The 17,074-nt window shown below is 41.2% G+C and overlaps 1 protein-coding gene and 1 long non-coding RNA gene across 7 annotated transcripts in view; one reads left to right on the top strand and one right to left on the bottom strand.

The window, feature by feature from the left end:
• Nucleotides 1-9,719, top strand: part of LOC311051386 — a 20,094-nt gene extending 10,375 nt beyond the window's left edge. The window contains exons 4-5 of one of the 4 annotated variants that reach the window (XR_014601409.1): nt 9,489-9,509; nt 9,579-9,719. This is a non-coding gene — a long non-coding RNA (uncharacterized lncRNA). Of the gene's footprint in view, nt 1-9,347 lie in introns of all 4 variants that reach the window. The other 3 variants (XR_014601410.1, XR_014601411.1, XR_014601412.1) reach the window with 3 other exon arrangements.
• On the bottom strand, nt 2,203-17,074 carry LOC311051332 (uncharacterized protein). Of its 3 annotated transcripts, none has more exons than XM_084065890.1 (14): nt 16,833-17,074; nt 15,413-15,621; nt 15,169-15,294; nt 14,152-14,290; nt 9,400-10,482; nt 9,135-9,324; nt 7,571-7,712; nt 7,335-7,478; nt 6,157-6,215; nt 5,566-5,753; nt 4,757-5,157; nt 3,949-4,048; nt 3,598-3,772; nt 2,203-2,821 (listed from the first exon to the last, which is right to left on the bottom strand). In XM_084065890.1, exons 1-14 carry the CDS (start codon nt 16,950-16,952, stop codon nt 2,679-2,681), a joined length of 3,219 nt encoding a protein of 1,072 aa, XP_083922016.1. In that variant the 5' UTR covers nt 16,953-17,074; the 3' UTR covers nt 2,203-2,678. The 3 variants fall into 3 exon arrangements, with proteins under 3 accessions (XP_083922016.1, XP_083922017.1, XP_083922015.1); XM_084065891.1 differs by having other exon boundaries at nt 9,135-9,551; nt 9,711-10,482; nt 16,833-17,073; XM_084065889.1 differs by having other exon boundaries at nt 9,135-10,482; nt 16,833-17,072.

Raw genomic sequence — 17,074 nt, 5'->3', positions numbered from 1 at the left:
GTGTGACTTTGTTGTAAAAGTCCCCCTGTGATGGCCACACCAACATCCACACAAAGTTGGTAAAACATGGTGGAGACTTGTCTTTTTTGGTTTATTCATTTAGTTTAAATTTATGTTCAGCACTACTATACAAACAAAGGACTACACAACCGGTTAAATGACACACTGTTTATTGCAAGTTTGGTGATAAAGTTACAGACTGGAGTGTACATCCATTAAGTTATATTTTGTCAAGGTCAAGTTGTTTTATCAGGAGTTATTTAATTTCTAAATACAAATTAAATAACTCCTGATAAAACAACTTGACCTTGACAAAATATAACTTAATGGATTTACACTCCAGTCTGTAACTTTATCACCAAACTTGCATTTGCATTTATTTTGTTTTGTTGAGTTATCAGTTTGGAGGAGTGCTGAATATGAAACATCTCCCCTGCTAATCTCATCGCCTCCTCAAACCTGCATGAGCCCTCATCTGATTGAAATCTCATCTGATAACAACTTCTCCCCCCGCTCACCTAACACCAATCCATCTGATAAACGCTCCCCCGCTGTGTACATACACCCTAGACTAGAGCTAACACTGAGCTTGCGTGCAAAGAGTTGCACAAAGCCATAAGCAAAGCTGAAAGCCTTCATCCTCATGCTTCGCTTGTGGATTTTTGTGGGTGTCTTCAACCAGGCATCCTTGAGAAAAATTATGCCAAAAATGTACCAAGAGAAAACCTGGGGTGACAACACATTAGACCACTGCTACACAACTATGAAAATGCATACAAGTCACTACTGCGACCAGCTATTGGTGCATCTGATCATTCATCAGTGTTTCTCACGCCTGCCTATAGACAGAAGATCAGACAGACGCCAGTGATTAAAACAGTGCAGTGCTGGTCAGAGGAGTCTGACCTTGTTCTACAGGACTGCTTTGAATCAATGGACTTGCCAGTCTTTAGAGAGGCAGTTTGAGGGAAACACTGATGAATATGCTGTCAGGCAGCGTATCATCTGTGATCAAGAAATACATGGATGATGTAGTCCCCACAAAACCCATCAAAGTCTACCCAAACGACAAGCCATGGTTAAACATAACTGTGGGTGATGCAGAGAGAAACATTGGGTTCAAGTCAGGGGATGAGGAGAGGAAGAGAAAAGGCGAACATACTATGCTCTCCGAAAAAGCACTGACAATGGCTAAAAGGGATATAGTGCAGAGGTGGAGGCTCAGCTTAGCGCAAAAAAACAGTAGAAGTCTGTGGCAAGGCCTAAGAATTCTCACAGACTCCAAACCGCCCCTCAAGAACAGTGCCGATTTCTCCCCCTCACTCCCTGATGATTTGAACAATCACTACTATTGATTTGAAGCACAGAGGAAATTGACCCTTTAAGTTATGCTTCTTTTCACTCCTATAATTTATGCTTCTTCTCACTCCTTTTCGAATATGCCTTTTTTAATGTACTGTTATTTTTGCATTATTTATGTCATTTACTATATTTGTTTTAAAATGCTTTACTAAAGTAAAAGTATCAATACTGCAATGTAGAAATACTCTGTTAAAAGTAAAAGTACGGAATTCAAAACATTCAAACTTGAGTAAAAGTAAACTTAAAGTACCTAAAGTAGAAAGTACTCATTATGCAGAATGTCCCATTTCACGACTTTTCAAATATATAAACATCTTTTTAAAATAGCATATCTACAAGCTCACAATGCGTTAATGTATGTTTTGTAATAATAATCAAAATCTACAAAGTAACTAAAGTTTTCAAATAATTGGAGTAAAAGTATAATATTTGCCTCTGAGATGTAATGGAGTAGAAGTAAAAGTACTGAGAATTTGAAATACTCCACTAAGTAAAGAATACCTCAAAATTGTACTTAAGTACAGTACTTGATTAAAAGTACCTCGTTACTTTACACCACTGGGAATGAGGCATGAGTCCTGGAAGCTGTGAAACAAACATTGCTGAATGCAGCCTCCTTTACAACATACAAGAGCGTTCTCTTCTGGCCATTTTACTATATTCTGGATACAGAGCCGAGGGCTCATGCAAAATAGGGAAAAAGTATTGATACATCACTTTTTACTGATAATACTTACTTTCATAGATAGATAGATTTTCTATGTATTTCTCTTTGTTTGTTTGTGTTTCTTTGTTTTCTTTGGCCTCACTTCATAATGAAGCATGAAAGTGAACAATGGATATGTTTATGACAAAGTGTATAGTTGTATTCATTGAATATTCAAGTACACACAGTGATAATAATGCATGATTAAGCAAAACGTATAGGGTCGCTCATATGATATGTAGTTTACAACATACTTCACATATAATATAATATCTTTTTAATGATTTCACTTCAGGGAATTTAACCACAAATGAAAATATACACTGTAAAATAAGTCACACACAGAGAATCCAAAAACATAGAGTAATGAGAGTTTTTAACCTGTTTTTGACATCCTTTTAAATTACCCTTCCAGAATATGAAGTATGCAATACAAGCATATTGTCACCTAATACATCATAATGAAAAAATCCCATTTTGATTAAATAATATGATATATCCATAGCTATTCAATTATGAATTATTTCAAATAAGAAACTCCCTAACCAATGACTGCATAATATCCCCCATTAGAGCAATGTGCATCAGGCACCACAGACAAATTGCTGCCTTAACTTTCAGTGGATGGCAGGAGTTGATATTTCACCCCTGTCTTCCGGACTTTGTAAATGGCCGCTGCACAGATCATGGCCACGGCTGTGAGAAGACATCCAGTGATGAAGACCAGGTTCATGTTCAGGTTCAGGCTGGTAGCTGAAGAAAATGATAAAAAGAAAACACACTGTTTCAGCCTGAAATGACCATCTCAAACGTCTGATAGCAGGCCTTAAAGGAAAAACATCTTTTAAATATTTTCTGATGCTAAACTATTGTAATGTGGCTGTATGTACACTACTGTACTATTACTGTATGTCACTCTGTTGGAAATTGTCCACTAGAGGTCACTACAATTCCAAAACAGACTTGGGCTGAAACACAATACCTTACCAGACAGCCCAAATGAATGCAGCTCATCTAATACACCTCTGCCCCCCCCCCCTTTTCTAATAGTGATAGTTTGTGGAGAGACAGGAAAGGCAGGAAGAGAGAGATGGGGTGACATGCAGCTATAGGCCAGTCCACACAAATGATTCACAACGTAACTAGTTGCAACTACAACTACTTTCAACCATTATCTTCAGTCCAGACGGCTACAATTTCTCGCAACAGGTTGCAAGTTGCGACTAGTTGCATTGGTGCGGACTGGCCTTTAAAGGTCACATGGAACCTAGGCCGGCTGTGGTAAGGACTTGATATGTACAGTATGCATTCTACCAGGGCAGATACCAGGTGCCCCTGGCAGTGCTGGCACACCTCTAATTTGCAGGTTTTTTTGTTGCTTCAGTTAGAAAGGAGAGTGTAGAGAGAGACAGAATGCAGATAGTTGACAGTGCTGCAGCGGGACTCAAACTGTGGAAATTGCACACAAAATGGTCACTAACTACTAGCACACCCCAATTCATCACAGACTTGAGAAAGGTTTGAGTTACCAGTCCTCTCAGGTGACCTTCTCAGGCGCAGGGGACCCTGGGAAATGTAGTGCCTTGCAGTTTGAATGACAGCCTCCCTTTTCTTTCGAGACTGAGCAGAGTTGATGCATCCCTGGGAGCATCTGGTGTTGGGGTTCCCAGCTTCACACAGGATAACGGAACAGCTGATGTACACCTGAAACATCGGTGATAACAATACCACTTTAAACCTTCTTACATTTCTTTGTGGAAATAAAAGTTTCATCATTTAATCATTTAAAAGAGCATTGATTGATATCACACAGCACCTGTATGGTATTTCTTGTTGGCCCTGAAAAGGAATTGACACCACTGCTATAGATAAATATTTACCTGATCATGCATTCCTATGAATTTGAAGGCGTCCATTGAGAATTGGAAATGTTTCTCATGGCGTGGTGAAAGAACAACAACAGTGCGGTCCACAGCACACCTGGTTGAAACCAAAAACAAAACATACAATACGCCTGGTTGAAAACTTAAACAAAGAACCTACAGTAGGTGGCCAGTGACTTTGACCAGTTTCACTTTCAAAACCTTTGCATCATGCATGTCACACAAACAGAATGTGGCACACAACACCAATGGTTTTGATCATGTGGATTAGTTAAAAGGTGGATTTGTGGATAGGACTCTATATGAACAAACTTGTTATATCAACAAAATGCATCGCATTCTGTTTGTGTGAGATGCATGATGCAAAGGTTTTGAAACTGGTCAAAGTCACTGGCCACTTACTGTACATACACTTGAGTTGGAACCAAAACAAAAAAACAAAACTGCAACACTGACACTAGATAACGAGTTAAGATTGCAAGGTGGGGATTTGTCATTTATGTATTCATACATAACAAATACAACTATAATTTGTGGCATATTTATACATATTACAATAAGGATAGAATTATATGATAGTTGAATTATATTTAAAAAATAACATTTCAAAATACTATATTCATTATTAGTTTAATAATATTATATTGATTATATAGTGGGAATATGAATGCCAATGATGATATAAATAAAAATGAAAGATGTCTGTGTATAAGTGATTTGTGAGAATACATTTTATGACAATACGAGTGTATGTAACTATTCTGTTACGTATACATAACGTTAATAAAGTATTATTTTCACTCACCCATGTTCTATGATGGAGTAGGTTGGTCGGTAGCTGGGGTTATCGTATGGTGCAGCTCTGCAGGATTCCACAAACAGTTCAGTGTTGTTGACTGAAGATGAGGCCTCTATCTGCAAGTAAATCTTGTCCCCTACATCGTACTCCAGTGGGTAGGAGCGTGGATCCATCATCGAGGTGAAACGCTGGCTGTGGAAGAACTCAAACTGGTAGGTGAAGGTACCGAAACCTTTCTCCTTGACTATGACATTCTTTCTGTGTGCAGTGAAACTCAGGGTCACATTGCCAGTCTTGGGATACTGGCAGTTGAACTCCACCTCAAACAGGTGCTTGCGAGTGATCAAGTCATTGGTGTCGTCGACGGTGGTGATTGCATTTTTGAAGATGAGGTTATAGTCATCCTCCTGAATGGAAAAGTAAAGACTTTTCAACCAGCAGTAGTTATTATCCAATGAGAAATTGACCTTAACTGTAAGTAATAAAGATATTGAACAGTGCAGTCTGTTTACATACCAACTTATACTTATACTATAGGTCATATTTAATTTGAAAGGAATAGTTATGCATGACAGACAGACAGACAGACAGACAGACAGACAGACAGACAGACAGACAGACAGACAGACAGACAGACAGACACAGATTGTGACAGACACAGATTGATTGATCACAGTCCTTAGAAGTACTGGTCTGGAACAGTACCACAGTCATTACAGATGTATCATTTATACTAATTTGACCATCAGTAAATGCCAACTGTAAAGTAGGCAGAACAAATATAACCAAGTAGCATCCAGGAATGAGTTCTTTACCTCAATCTGAGTACCACAGCCACTGAGGGGGACCACTGCAATGATATGAGTACTGTTTCCAGTACTGTCCACACTGCAGTCTATGTTGTTTGCTTCATTAAGTCGTAGATGTCCTATGAGTCCCTTGACTGAGGATTTGTCCACCTCTACTGTCATGGCTGTTTCATTGCAAATCACATTGGCTTTCACTGAAATAAATGGTTTCGAGAAGATAATAAATATGTTAGTATGCAGTAGCTACTCTATGAACTAACTACAATTGAATCATTTCTCGAAGATAGAACATGGGTTACTTTTACATTGCAGTCTTTTTACATCAACTTTTTAAATTATAGCAGTCAATCTTTCAACGTCATCATCAACATTTAGAAATTAAGAGAGACTGTTTATTACGAAAGAAACAGGCAAACAGTTTGTCAAAGCACAAGAGCAACAACAGTTCAGCTCTGTCTAGAAATAAATCAATATATACATTTGTTCTGTTGCGCGTTTGCACCTTTCAAACATACTGTATCTATCTTTAAAATGGTGGTTACAACCTACATAATGTTTTTTTATTTGGTGTATAGTTGTCATATCAACAAGACTCACCTTGTTCCTGTCCCACCTGCACAACAACACACCTCATCTCAGACTGGTAGATGCGAGACCTGAAATCAGTGGTGGAAAAAGTACCCAAATGTTTTACTTAAGTAAAAGTATCAATACTGCAATGCAGAAGTACTCTGTTACAAGTAAAAGTCCGGAATAAAAAAATGACTTGAGTAAAAGTACAAAAATATTGGTATCAAAATGTACTTGAAGTACCAAAAGTCAAAGTACTAAAATGTTTGAAAATAGCAGATCTACAAGCTCACAACGCGTCGCGTAACTAGGCTATTTTCAAATAGCCTAGTTATGAATTATTACATTATAAAACGTACATTAACCACTTTAGCCATATTTTATATCTCCAAAGTAACTAGTAACTAAACTTTTCAAATAATTGTAGTGGAGTAAAAGTACAATATTTGCCTCCAAGATGTAGTGGAGTAGAAGTAAAAGTATAGACAATTGGAAATACTCCAGTAAAGTAAAAGTACCTCAAGTACCACTTAAGTACAGTACTTGAGTAAATGTACTTAGTTACTTTACACCACTGCCTGAAATGAGTGACAAGTCACGGTCTGCCAAATGCCTTGAGAACGGATGAAGCCTGGTGAGAATGATCGGTAGGCTGCCCTGAAGACATGATTAAGTCTTGTGTTGAGAAGGTCAAAAGTAAAGGTCATAGTTGAAATATGTAGAACCTTAGATATTGATCTGGGCAGTCCCAAGTGCATATGAAAAAGCAGGCACTGCAGAATCTGCCCTGAATTTGGACACTAGTCATGCATCATCAATTATATTAAAAAATGTAGGGTTTTAACAAAATAATGTTTTCTCTTGAAAAAGAAGGGGATTTTATGTTCTGTGAGGAAGTTGGGGCATTAAATATGTAATCATTTGAAAAATGATGTACTGTACTTTAAACCAGAAGGCGCTGGCTAACCATGATTCAATTACTCTAATGAATGAAATATAACCGTTTGTCTCATAAACTCTCAGATAGTGTAACTGATTTCTGAAAATGCATTTTTGTTTACTAAATAGCTGGAGAGACATGGAGATGAGATCCCTGTTAATGAGCAAACACTATTAGACTATCAATGATACTAATAAGTCAACTCACTCCCCTCCCAGAGAATCTGTATAGCCTTGTAAAAAATGTCAGTGTTTTAAAGGCTTACCCATACGATGCCTCAACAACAAAGCAAATGGGGAAGTATTGTCCCACGTCATCAGGAACAGGGGTCCATCTGATGACGAACTCGTCACGTGTGGTCCTATACTTAGTGACATTCAACGGTCCACTGAAGACCATATCATAGACTCTGTATAAAACAAATGAACAGATTTCATCTCGCATCTTAAATGAGACACATCTTTGTCAATAACACACTGTTTCTTTCCCCTTTTGTCTTACGTGGAGCGTGTGGCTTGTGCTTTGACTCTGATCTCTGTCTCTTTGTTGACTTCAGCTTGGAGTTGCTCTCCATTCCTGGGAGTTGGGTGCAGGAGCCTTGGTAAATATTCTCCCTCTACACAAGATGGAGCTGCTGGATCCACTGCAATTCAAATGAAGATCAATTTGACCCACAACAGTAATATGATATCTATTACTAATGAGGGACAAATTGATCTGGCATCACTAACCTTACTTGCCAACAATACAATGGACCACAATGGAAACAACATTGAATAAAGTATTCAATCAATCAATCAATCAATCAATCAATCAATCAATCAATCAATCAATCAATCAATCAATCAATCAATCAATCAACCAATCCACTGAATGTAGTGCAAGTAGAATGTTACTTTTTTCATTCAATCTTGCCAGGATGCACTATAGTCCCCAATTTCATATGCAGAGCTTCTGGCTTCTGGCCTCTGGCTTTGCGAATTTGAAGGGTGACTAGACAGTGACTAGACAGGCTAAGGGTGACTAGACAGGCAAAACATTCCTATTTTTATTTTATTTTATCGGCCTATCACATGCATGAGCTATTTGGTCAAAAGAGGTGTAAATTAAACGCATTGGAAAGGAGTGGACTCCACCGGATTCAACTTAGTTCCATTACTTGAATCCTGTCACTGTCACTTGCTCACAACGCATATTTTGAATAACCTGACTCCGTCAGATGGGGGCGGTATTGAGTAACCAGGTTCCTCAAGACAGCTGTGAAACAAATGTGTGTGTGAAGCAAGCTTTTTGCATCTGGCGGAGCCAGGTTATATTTTGAAGGCTCCATGATCATGGAGCTGATCCTGGTGGAGTGTCTGCCAAGCCGGGTGACCTACCTATACCTAATGACGTCAGTCACCTTTGACATGTCTATCATATAGGCCTATAACTTCCGAAGGGGTCATGCCCCCAAGCGAGCCGCCAAGCGAGCGAGTGGCTGTCCCGAGCAGCTGATGGTCTTTTTGCACATTGCACATTGTAGGCTACTTGAATATTGATATGAAACATGTTTTTGGATCATAAACCTCGTCGGCATTCAACATAGACTAAACTAAGCTTAGTTTAGCTTAGCTTAGCTTAGCTATGCTTGACAAGACAAGCTGATGCAAGTTAACGTGAATGCGCAATGAGACACAGGTCCCCGCAGGCTTGCTTGGGGTGGGTGGCACTATCCCATGAACGGTTATCCAATGAAAATCACCTGGAGAATGGCCGTTTTAGAGACCAACTGGAAAAAAAGACGCGCCATGGACTAACAAAAATGGGGAAAAACATAATGTCACCCCTGCCAACAGCAATTTTCCTGATGTACCCATTTGGCAGACATTTTTTGATCTCTGATTCAAACAGACGTATCACACTGACATTGACATGGACGAGGGCATAGCCGGAGTTCCTATCTGGAGCATCCAATCACTAACTTTCACACTGAAAAGACAAAGTGTAACCATGGCATTCAATTGCTGTTTTTCCACAATGTTATCCACCAACCATTAGTATCATGCATTCTATATTGACTTACCAAGAAAAGTGAAATGTAAAGGAAGTTTGCTGAGAGGAGACGTGGAGTTGTACAGGGGATCTGTGGTGGTAGTCACTTGTCTGGTGGTTGTACTGGGCCGGACCCACCAGGGAACATTTGAGGGGGTTGTAGCTCTGGTTGTGCTGGTGGGGGGTGTAGTGGTTGGAGCAGTGGTTTGTCTCCACCACCACCAAGGGTTTCCAGTAGTTGGAGGAGGTGGGGTGGTCGTTGTTGGAGGTGTAGACCTGGGCCTCCACCACCACCAAGGGTTTCCAGTAGTTGTAGGTGGGGTGATCGTTGTTGGAGGTGGAGAACTGGGCCTCCACCACCAATGGTTTACAGTAGTTGAAGGAGGTGGAGTGGTCGTTGTTGGAGGTGGAGAACTGGGCCTCCACCACCAAGGGATTCCAGTAGTTGAAGGAGGTGGGGTGATGGTTGTTTGAGGTGGAGCAGCAGTGGTTTGTCCCCACCACCACCAAGGGTACCCAGTAGTTGGAGGAGGTGGGGTGGTCGTTGTTGGAGGTGTAGCAGCAGCAGTGGTTTGCCCCCACCACCACCAAGGGTATCCAGTAGTTGTAGGTGGGGTGGTCGAGGTTGGTGGAGCAGTGGTTTGCCTCCACCACCAAGGGTCCCCAGTAGTTGGAGGAGGTGGGGTGGTCGTTGCTGCAGGTGGAGCAGTGGTTTGCCTCCACCACCAAGGGTTCCAAGGTTGTGGAGGAGGTGGGGTGGTCGTTGCTACAGGTGGAGCAGTGGTTTGCCTCCACCACCAAGGGTCCCCAGTAGTTGGAGGAGGTGGGGTGGTCGTTGCTGCAGGTGGAGCAGTGGTTTGCCTCCACCACCAAGGGTTCAAAGGTTGTGGAGGAGGTGGGGTGGTCGTTGCTGCAGGTGGAGCAGTGGTTTGCCTCCACCACCAAGGGTCCCCAGTAGTTGGAGGAGGTGGGGTGGTCGTTGCTGCAGGTGGAGCAGTGGTTTGCCTCCACCACCAAGGGTTCCAAGGTTGTGGAGGAGGTGGGGTGGTCGTTGCTGCAGGTGGAGCAGTGGTTTGCCTCCACCACCAAGGGTGGCCACCATACCCACCTACAGTAGTTGGAGGTGGGGTGGTTGGCCGCCAGTTGGAGTATCCAGGGGTTGTTCCATTCCACCACCAGGGGTAGACAATAGCTGTGGTATACTGGCGGGAACGCCTGCGTCTCCTAGCCCTCGACTGCAGCGGAGACCTGCTGGACTGAGATCCATCCGTGTAGGCCAGAGTAATGTGACGTCTTGGGAAATCCTCAACCACCAACTCAAATCTACGGATGCCAGTGCTTTGCGATGAAGAGGTGCCATAGTGCAATGTGCAAGAACCCTAAAAAGAGTTGACATTTGTAAAAGTTTGGCATTTCTGTTCACGACGAGCGGAAGGAGAAGATAACTTCATGTTTTATCACTTGGTTATCGTGATAGCCTGTGTACTGCACTTACAGCAGTGGTTCTCAATGTGGGGTCTGGGGACCCCAAGGGGTCTTTGAAGGAGATCGAGTGGGTTCCCAGTTGAATGATTGATAATTAGTGTGGTTGCCCTAACAGGGGTGTAAATAGTGTGTGAATAGACTGCTTGTATTTTGCTAAGAGATTGGTTACATAGTTTATTGCCAAATTATCAATAAAATAATTACACCAGTCGGCCACATGGTGGCGCTATAACAGCCCACTTTACGTTTTGGCCTATAACTCTTTAACCGTAGAATGAAAAAATCTTTACCCCTGGATTCCTTGGGTCATGACGCAACTCCCCATATAGGCCACGCCCATTTGCGTCTGGATAGATTTTCTGTTATTTATTTATTAGTGCATTAAATTTCCCCATCCACTTTAATGGAAAAATGAAAAAACTCCCATTCAAGTATTTATCTCAGAAACCGTAAGGGCTACAGTTACAAGACTTGGAGGGGAGGTTCATAATTTAGTGCGAAATCATAAAAAAAAAGAATTACATCAGTCGCCTCATGGTGGCGCTAAAACAACCCACTTTACGCTTTGGCCTATAACTCTTGAACCGTAGGTCGTAGAATAAAAATCTTTTCCCCCCTAGATTCCTTGGGTCATGACGCAATTCCCCATATAGGTCACGCCCATTTGCGTCAGGATAGATTTTGTGCCATTTTGAATTTTCTTCAAAACACACTTTTAGCTCCTTTTCCCACATATTTTGTCCAAATCTCACAAAAATCGGTACACATGATCTCTGGACCCATGCGATAAACATATCCAAACAACATTTTGAGAGTCCTTACCGTTCGTCCGTAATTGGCTTCCAAAGTTAGCGGGAGGGGCCCGTTTTACAAAAAATGCCAAAAATCATGAACGAAACGTCCAATCGATCCAATTTGAATCACATGTCGAGGGTGGTTTACTCAACGAATCCCCAAAAGCATTTCCACTTTGATCCATAGGGGGCGCCACAAATGCGCAAAACGTAAACGTTCGATGCAAAAACATGATTTTTGGGGGGATCAATCCTCTCAAAATGAAACGCGAGTGATCTCAGGAGTGACGTGACAATACAATTGGCCCGTTACATTTTTGGGAGGGGCCTATTTCTGTAGTGGGAGGGGCCTATTTCTTAAAATCGAAACGGCACGTATGACGAACGCGGGATCCGATCGGCACCGAATTCGAATCGCACGTCGCGCGGCCTCCGAGGGTATTCCTCCCGGCGTATCACTCGAGTCCCGGCGGTACACATGATCTCTGGACCCATGCGATAAACATATCCAAACGCCATTTTGATAGTCCTTACCACTTTGATCCATAGGGGGCGCCAAAAATGCACAAAACGTAACCGTTTGATGCAAAAACATGATTTTGGGGGGGATCAGTTCTCTCAAAAAGAAAAGCAAGTGATCTCAGGAGTGACATGACGATGTCATTGGCCCGCTACATTTGTGGGAGGGGCCTGTTTCTTTAGTGGGAGGGGCCTATTTCCTCAAACCAAAACGGCACGTGCCACGAACGCGGGATCCGATCGGCAGCGAATTTGAATCGCACGTCGCATGTTCTCCGACGATATTCCTCCAGGCGTATTCCTCGAGTCGCGGCGGCCGCGACCCACGACCGGCGTCGGCGCAACCACACTTTGCAATTTCCCAGAATTGCGACGCGTCTAGTTAGTAACCAAATGGACCCTTATGGGTACAAAAAAGGATTAGATAGATAAAAAAGGTTGAGAATATAATTTTCAACCAACATTTTGTTGCTTGTAGAGTCATGTGACAAATAAGCCCTCTATCCATTGCTGTACAGTAACTACAGTATCTGCTTCATTTATTTTCCATCCTCTGACTGACCTGACCTCTCACTTATTTTCCTCCCAAATCATTATCCTACTATCCTACTATAATTCTAGTAACCTCTGTAGTGGTGGTGAGTACGTGAGTGAAGATACCCGGTTCTCCTCTCTGGCTGGACCAATTGCTCTGATTTTGCACACAGCCATTGACCATTACCATCTGAACGCAACTGTGAAGCCCGTTTTTCAATTTCATCAAATCTCAGCTTCTTATTAGTGTTTTTGTGTCAAACACTGTCGCCATGGTTACGGGGCTGCCCAGCTATGGGACGAACTGCCTCCCGGGTTGCCAGATCATGTGCGCATATCCCCCCACGGATGCGCTGCGCCGACCGGGTATGGTCTAGTTATTACTAAACTATTAAGGTCATTACACACCGGCGACCACCACGAGCGCGAGGCGAACCGAATTAACCGAAATAACCGCATTATCCCCCCCAAAAATCAACAAACCCACCCGAAATAACCGCAATATTTTGAAGCGTGCACGCGCGCACGGTCTTCACGCGCGTGCATGTGTCCCTGACGGGTCCCCCCACGTCATATTCCGTTCCGGCGCCCCTGTTTCTATGGCTTTATTGTGCATATTACTACTTATCATTGCTTTCTTTTTTCTTTCTGCATTCCCTGGCCCCGCTTATCGCTGCTTGCAGCTACCTTTATTATTATTGTTAGAGCAAAGTATATTTTAGCCTTTTCTTCTTGGCCCTTCTACCCCTTCACTCCTAGACCTCCCAACTACCTGTACCCCCAGCCCCACCCCTTAAAGGTACCCTGTTTAAAGATCAGACTACTAAGCAATTCAGCAGGCACTATTATTTATTGCTACTGTCTGTGAGCCCACAGGAACTGCTTTTTCTAGTTTATCATAAACTGTGGACCACTTATGTGTATTTATCTCAGTTTTATTCTTTCACTCTTTGAGCTAATAGCATTTTTTTATCTACACTTTCCGTGCTTACGTTGTTGGTTCCTATTTTATGTAGTGTAGCCACCCTAGCAACCCTACATACATACAGTGGGGTTGCTAGCATTTTAACCCTTACTGCCCCACGGCACCTTGCAGTTTCTTGTGGTTGCTATAATCCTCATGTGTCATGTGACATATGCAACTAATTGCTGGGTATGCGGTTACTGAACTCACACACCCACACCCGCCCCTCACTCCCTCACCTCTTTCACCTGCCTGAGTTGCACCCTAGCCCGGCTACACTCTTCCACTTCCCCTGGGGGACCCTCTGGAGGTACCAGACCCTCCAGGCGACCATGAGGTGTTTTGACATTGTGGAGTAATATCTCGGAGCATTCGAGAAATTGAAATAAACAAATGAAGCTACTTTTTTATTTGCATGCGACTGGTAAAACAAATGCTTGTAATTGATTTAGAATCATCAAGGTTTACCCCTTCCAAGCTACCTAAGGCAGAATTAAACATTTTCAAATGTTCTCGGATAAATTACCCCAACTTCCAGCAGCTGTCACTGTCACTGGAGATTTAGAAATGTGTTAGTAGACACCTTTACAAATCGCTGAAGAAATGTCTTGGTAAGGGATTTGTTCCCAGATTGAGCAGATATCTGATCAAATTCCCTTATTATAATGGGAGGACAAATACGTAGGAGAAATCCGGAGCTACTAAACTCTCTATTGTACATCTCAGTATGAAATAGAAATTTCTCAACCTACCTGATCCAAGCGAAAGCCTGTGGGTTGAGTGCAGTGGCCGCACTCGACACTACCAGCAGTACCATATCTGCATCGAACCTGGTCGCCATCAGGGTCAAAGGTCATCAGGTTGTATGACCTTGGGCAGTTAACAGGAACTCTAACACAAACATTAACAAGGACAGAGAGTACGTTAATCACCTCTGTAATGAGTCGATTACAAAAAATAAGCAAATACTGTATAAATCAAACAACAAGTGGATATTTTAAAATAAAAACATTAAAAAGCTTTATAACGATTGCTAATCTAACACAAATTGAAAGATGTCACATACAAGTAGTCTACCCTAATACATCTTATCACAGCATCTTAACAGTTCACAGCTACTGGGGATGGGGAATCATAAAAATGATCAATGAGATGTATTTTAAAAACATAAAAGCTTTCCGTATACTCTGTAAATACAAAGTGTACAGTACAAACAAACTATTTATTTTTAACTGCATTATTAGATCGTTGTCACTTTAATGTGAACATTCTAAAATACATCATTATAAACAACACCATTATGTGATTGGCTGTAATTTGTTATTGCATTGTCACTGACAATTTCTACATTAAGAAAATGCCATGTACAGTACACTGGTGGCATTCATGCATTCATTTCAAACAAAGCAACATTAAAATGACTTTCACACACTGAAATGATCGTGTCACAAAAGTGTACAGCAGCTGAACAAAGAAAGAAAAAACAAAACAAAACAAATTCTAATCATGTTAGACAGGGTTGGATTTTCATGAAAAATCCATGCCTCTGCTTTTGGCCTGCCCTAATATTAAACTAGACTTTAGTTACAGTTGGTTGTCAAAAGGTGTCAATATTCTGACAGCTAATGGATACACCCAAAATAATAATACTGATTTAAGCTAATGATCAGCGAATAGTGTAGAGGGCATATAGTAGACTTATCACAGGAATGACTGAATGGTAATCTTAGATATATGGTGTATATTACTATATACTGTAGTAACCTTACCGCAGGAATGATACAATGGTAATGTCTGGAGAGTTGTTTGGTATTCCAGTATCAGACCTTGTTCCTAAATCCACATGAGTCAGTAGTGACCATGATGCATGGTCAATCCAACAGCAGCTGGCATACCTGGTATATGGAAACAATAAGGGAAAATATAATGCACACACTGCAAACTTATTAGACCAATGAAGGACAATAGGAAGAAGAATAAATAAAATACATCATTTTTAGTAAAATAACTCACCTTATTTCAAAAGGTTTGTTGCTTGGGACATCTGTTGTTACAACCGTTTCACTTTCAGACCACCTGCGACTTCTACTTACTGCATTAGTGCCACTGTCGATTCTGCCTCTCTGAGTAATGGATGAGTCACCGCAGTCACCACGGTAACAACGATTGTAAGGAGAAGAATAATGACTTCCATCAAATGTTACTCTATAGCGATTCACCACCTGTGGAAGAAAATCCGAAGGTCATAGGTAGTCTCACATACGAGTTCAAAACTTCTAATCCGTATCCGAGTGGATCAGATTTGGAATTTGGGTAGTTCAAAATCTAAAAACAGGATTGGGATAGCTTTGATATCCGATCAGAAAGTCAAATCCAAGCTTTAATCTGGATCAAATCTTTAAAATGGGTATATTAAAAAAACAAACAAAAGAAAACTAGTTTTAGATCAGTTTGATCCCAAAAATCTGTATTACCTTGATCCCACTGGAGGGGTGGATTTTAGTGGATTACCAGAGCAAAACACACTATACAATTAATTTAAACATACGTTTCAATATAAATAAGATAGTCAAGTTTGTTTGAAGTTTGCAGTGTTCACTTGCCTACCTCTCTTTTGGCACGTCTTAATTTACAACGTTTTGGTTGTGTAGTAGACCTTCCTCAGGCATCGATGCCTGAGGAGGGTCAACACGAACGAAACGTTACTTGCTTCACATTAAACTACTCTTGACCATGCAGCAGTATTCGGGTATATATTTTATAGTTGATATCGTCTACTGTTATGTTTAATGACATCGATAAACTTTGTGTGATTAACATACAGTTCATCTGCCCAGGAGGCTGTGTGTGTGTGTGTGTGTGTGTGTGTGTGTGTGTGTGTGTGTGTGTGTGTGTGTGTGTGTGTGTGTGTGTGTGTGTGTGTGTGTGTGTGTGTGTGTTGCTGGGTCATGGCCATTGATAGAGTCCATATGATTAATTTCTGAAATCCGTCAAAATATGATTGAGACATAAGTCTGTAAGGAAAAGTTTTTTCAGCATTTATTATTCATTATGATTTCATACAATCAATTGTACTGTACTCAGGTGAGTAATCAAAAACAGGACAAATAAATTATAATATAGACATAGAAAATGATGACAATAGACATAACAGAAGAAAGTAAAAAATGTGGTAAATAGTGTCAATAATGAAGATAAACCTCAGCATCCTATAATTATAAGAATACTTTATTATATAGCACTTCTCTACTAAAAGTCACTTTACATGGGAACAATTTAAGTATTAATTCCCATCGTTTTCCAAACATGTACTTACGTCTTAGTAATTGATGCATTAATAGAAGCATCATCCAGGCAAGCAGAACCATGCAGATTATTAATAGCTCTAGAACATTGACTGAATTATTATACTCTGGTTAAAACGTTCCCTCACCCTGAACGTCCCATCTGGGTTTCTTCCCCTGGCAGTGAAGGTACTGCTGCCACCGTAGAAGTGTGATGCACTGGCCAGTGATGCCATCAGGACCAGCAACACCAGTGCGGTGGAAGCCATGGTGTCCAAATCACAACTCTCTGTTCCAGAATGCAGATGCTCAGCTTACATGCAGCAGTTATATATATATCCTCTGCCTAAATAGGCTGTAACATACTTTCAGTTTCTGACAAAAGAAACCT

Source organism: Gymnoscopelus microlampas (assembly GCF_963454915.1).
Source record: "Gymnoscopelus microlampas genome assembly, chromosome: 1".
Taxonomy (NCBI): Eukaryota; Metazoa; Chordata; class Actinopteri; order Myctophiformes; family Myctophidae; genus Gymnoscopelus; species Gymnoscopelus microlampas.
This window is presented reverse-complemented; position numbering and strand designations above follow the sequence as displayed.

Bases quoted from the DNA above. Each gene is read 5' to 3' on its own strand.
- LOC311051332 (XM_084065889.1), bottom strand. From the start codon at position 16,952: ATGGCTTCCACCGCACTGGTGTTGCTGGTCCTGATGGCATCACTGGCC. The intron at 15,295-15,412 runs GTGAGTTATTTT...TCCATATACCAG, and splicing joins AACAAACCTTTTGAAATAAG to GTATGCCAGCTGCTGTTGGA. The intron at 5,754-6,156 runs GTGAGTCTTGTT...CATTTATTTCAG, and splicing joins GCAGGTGGGACAGGAACAAG to TGAAAGCCAATGTGATTTGC.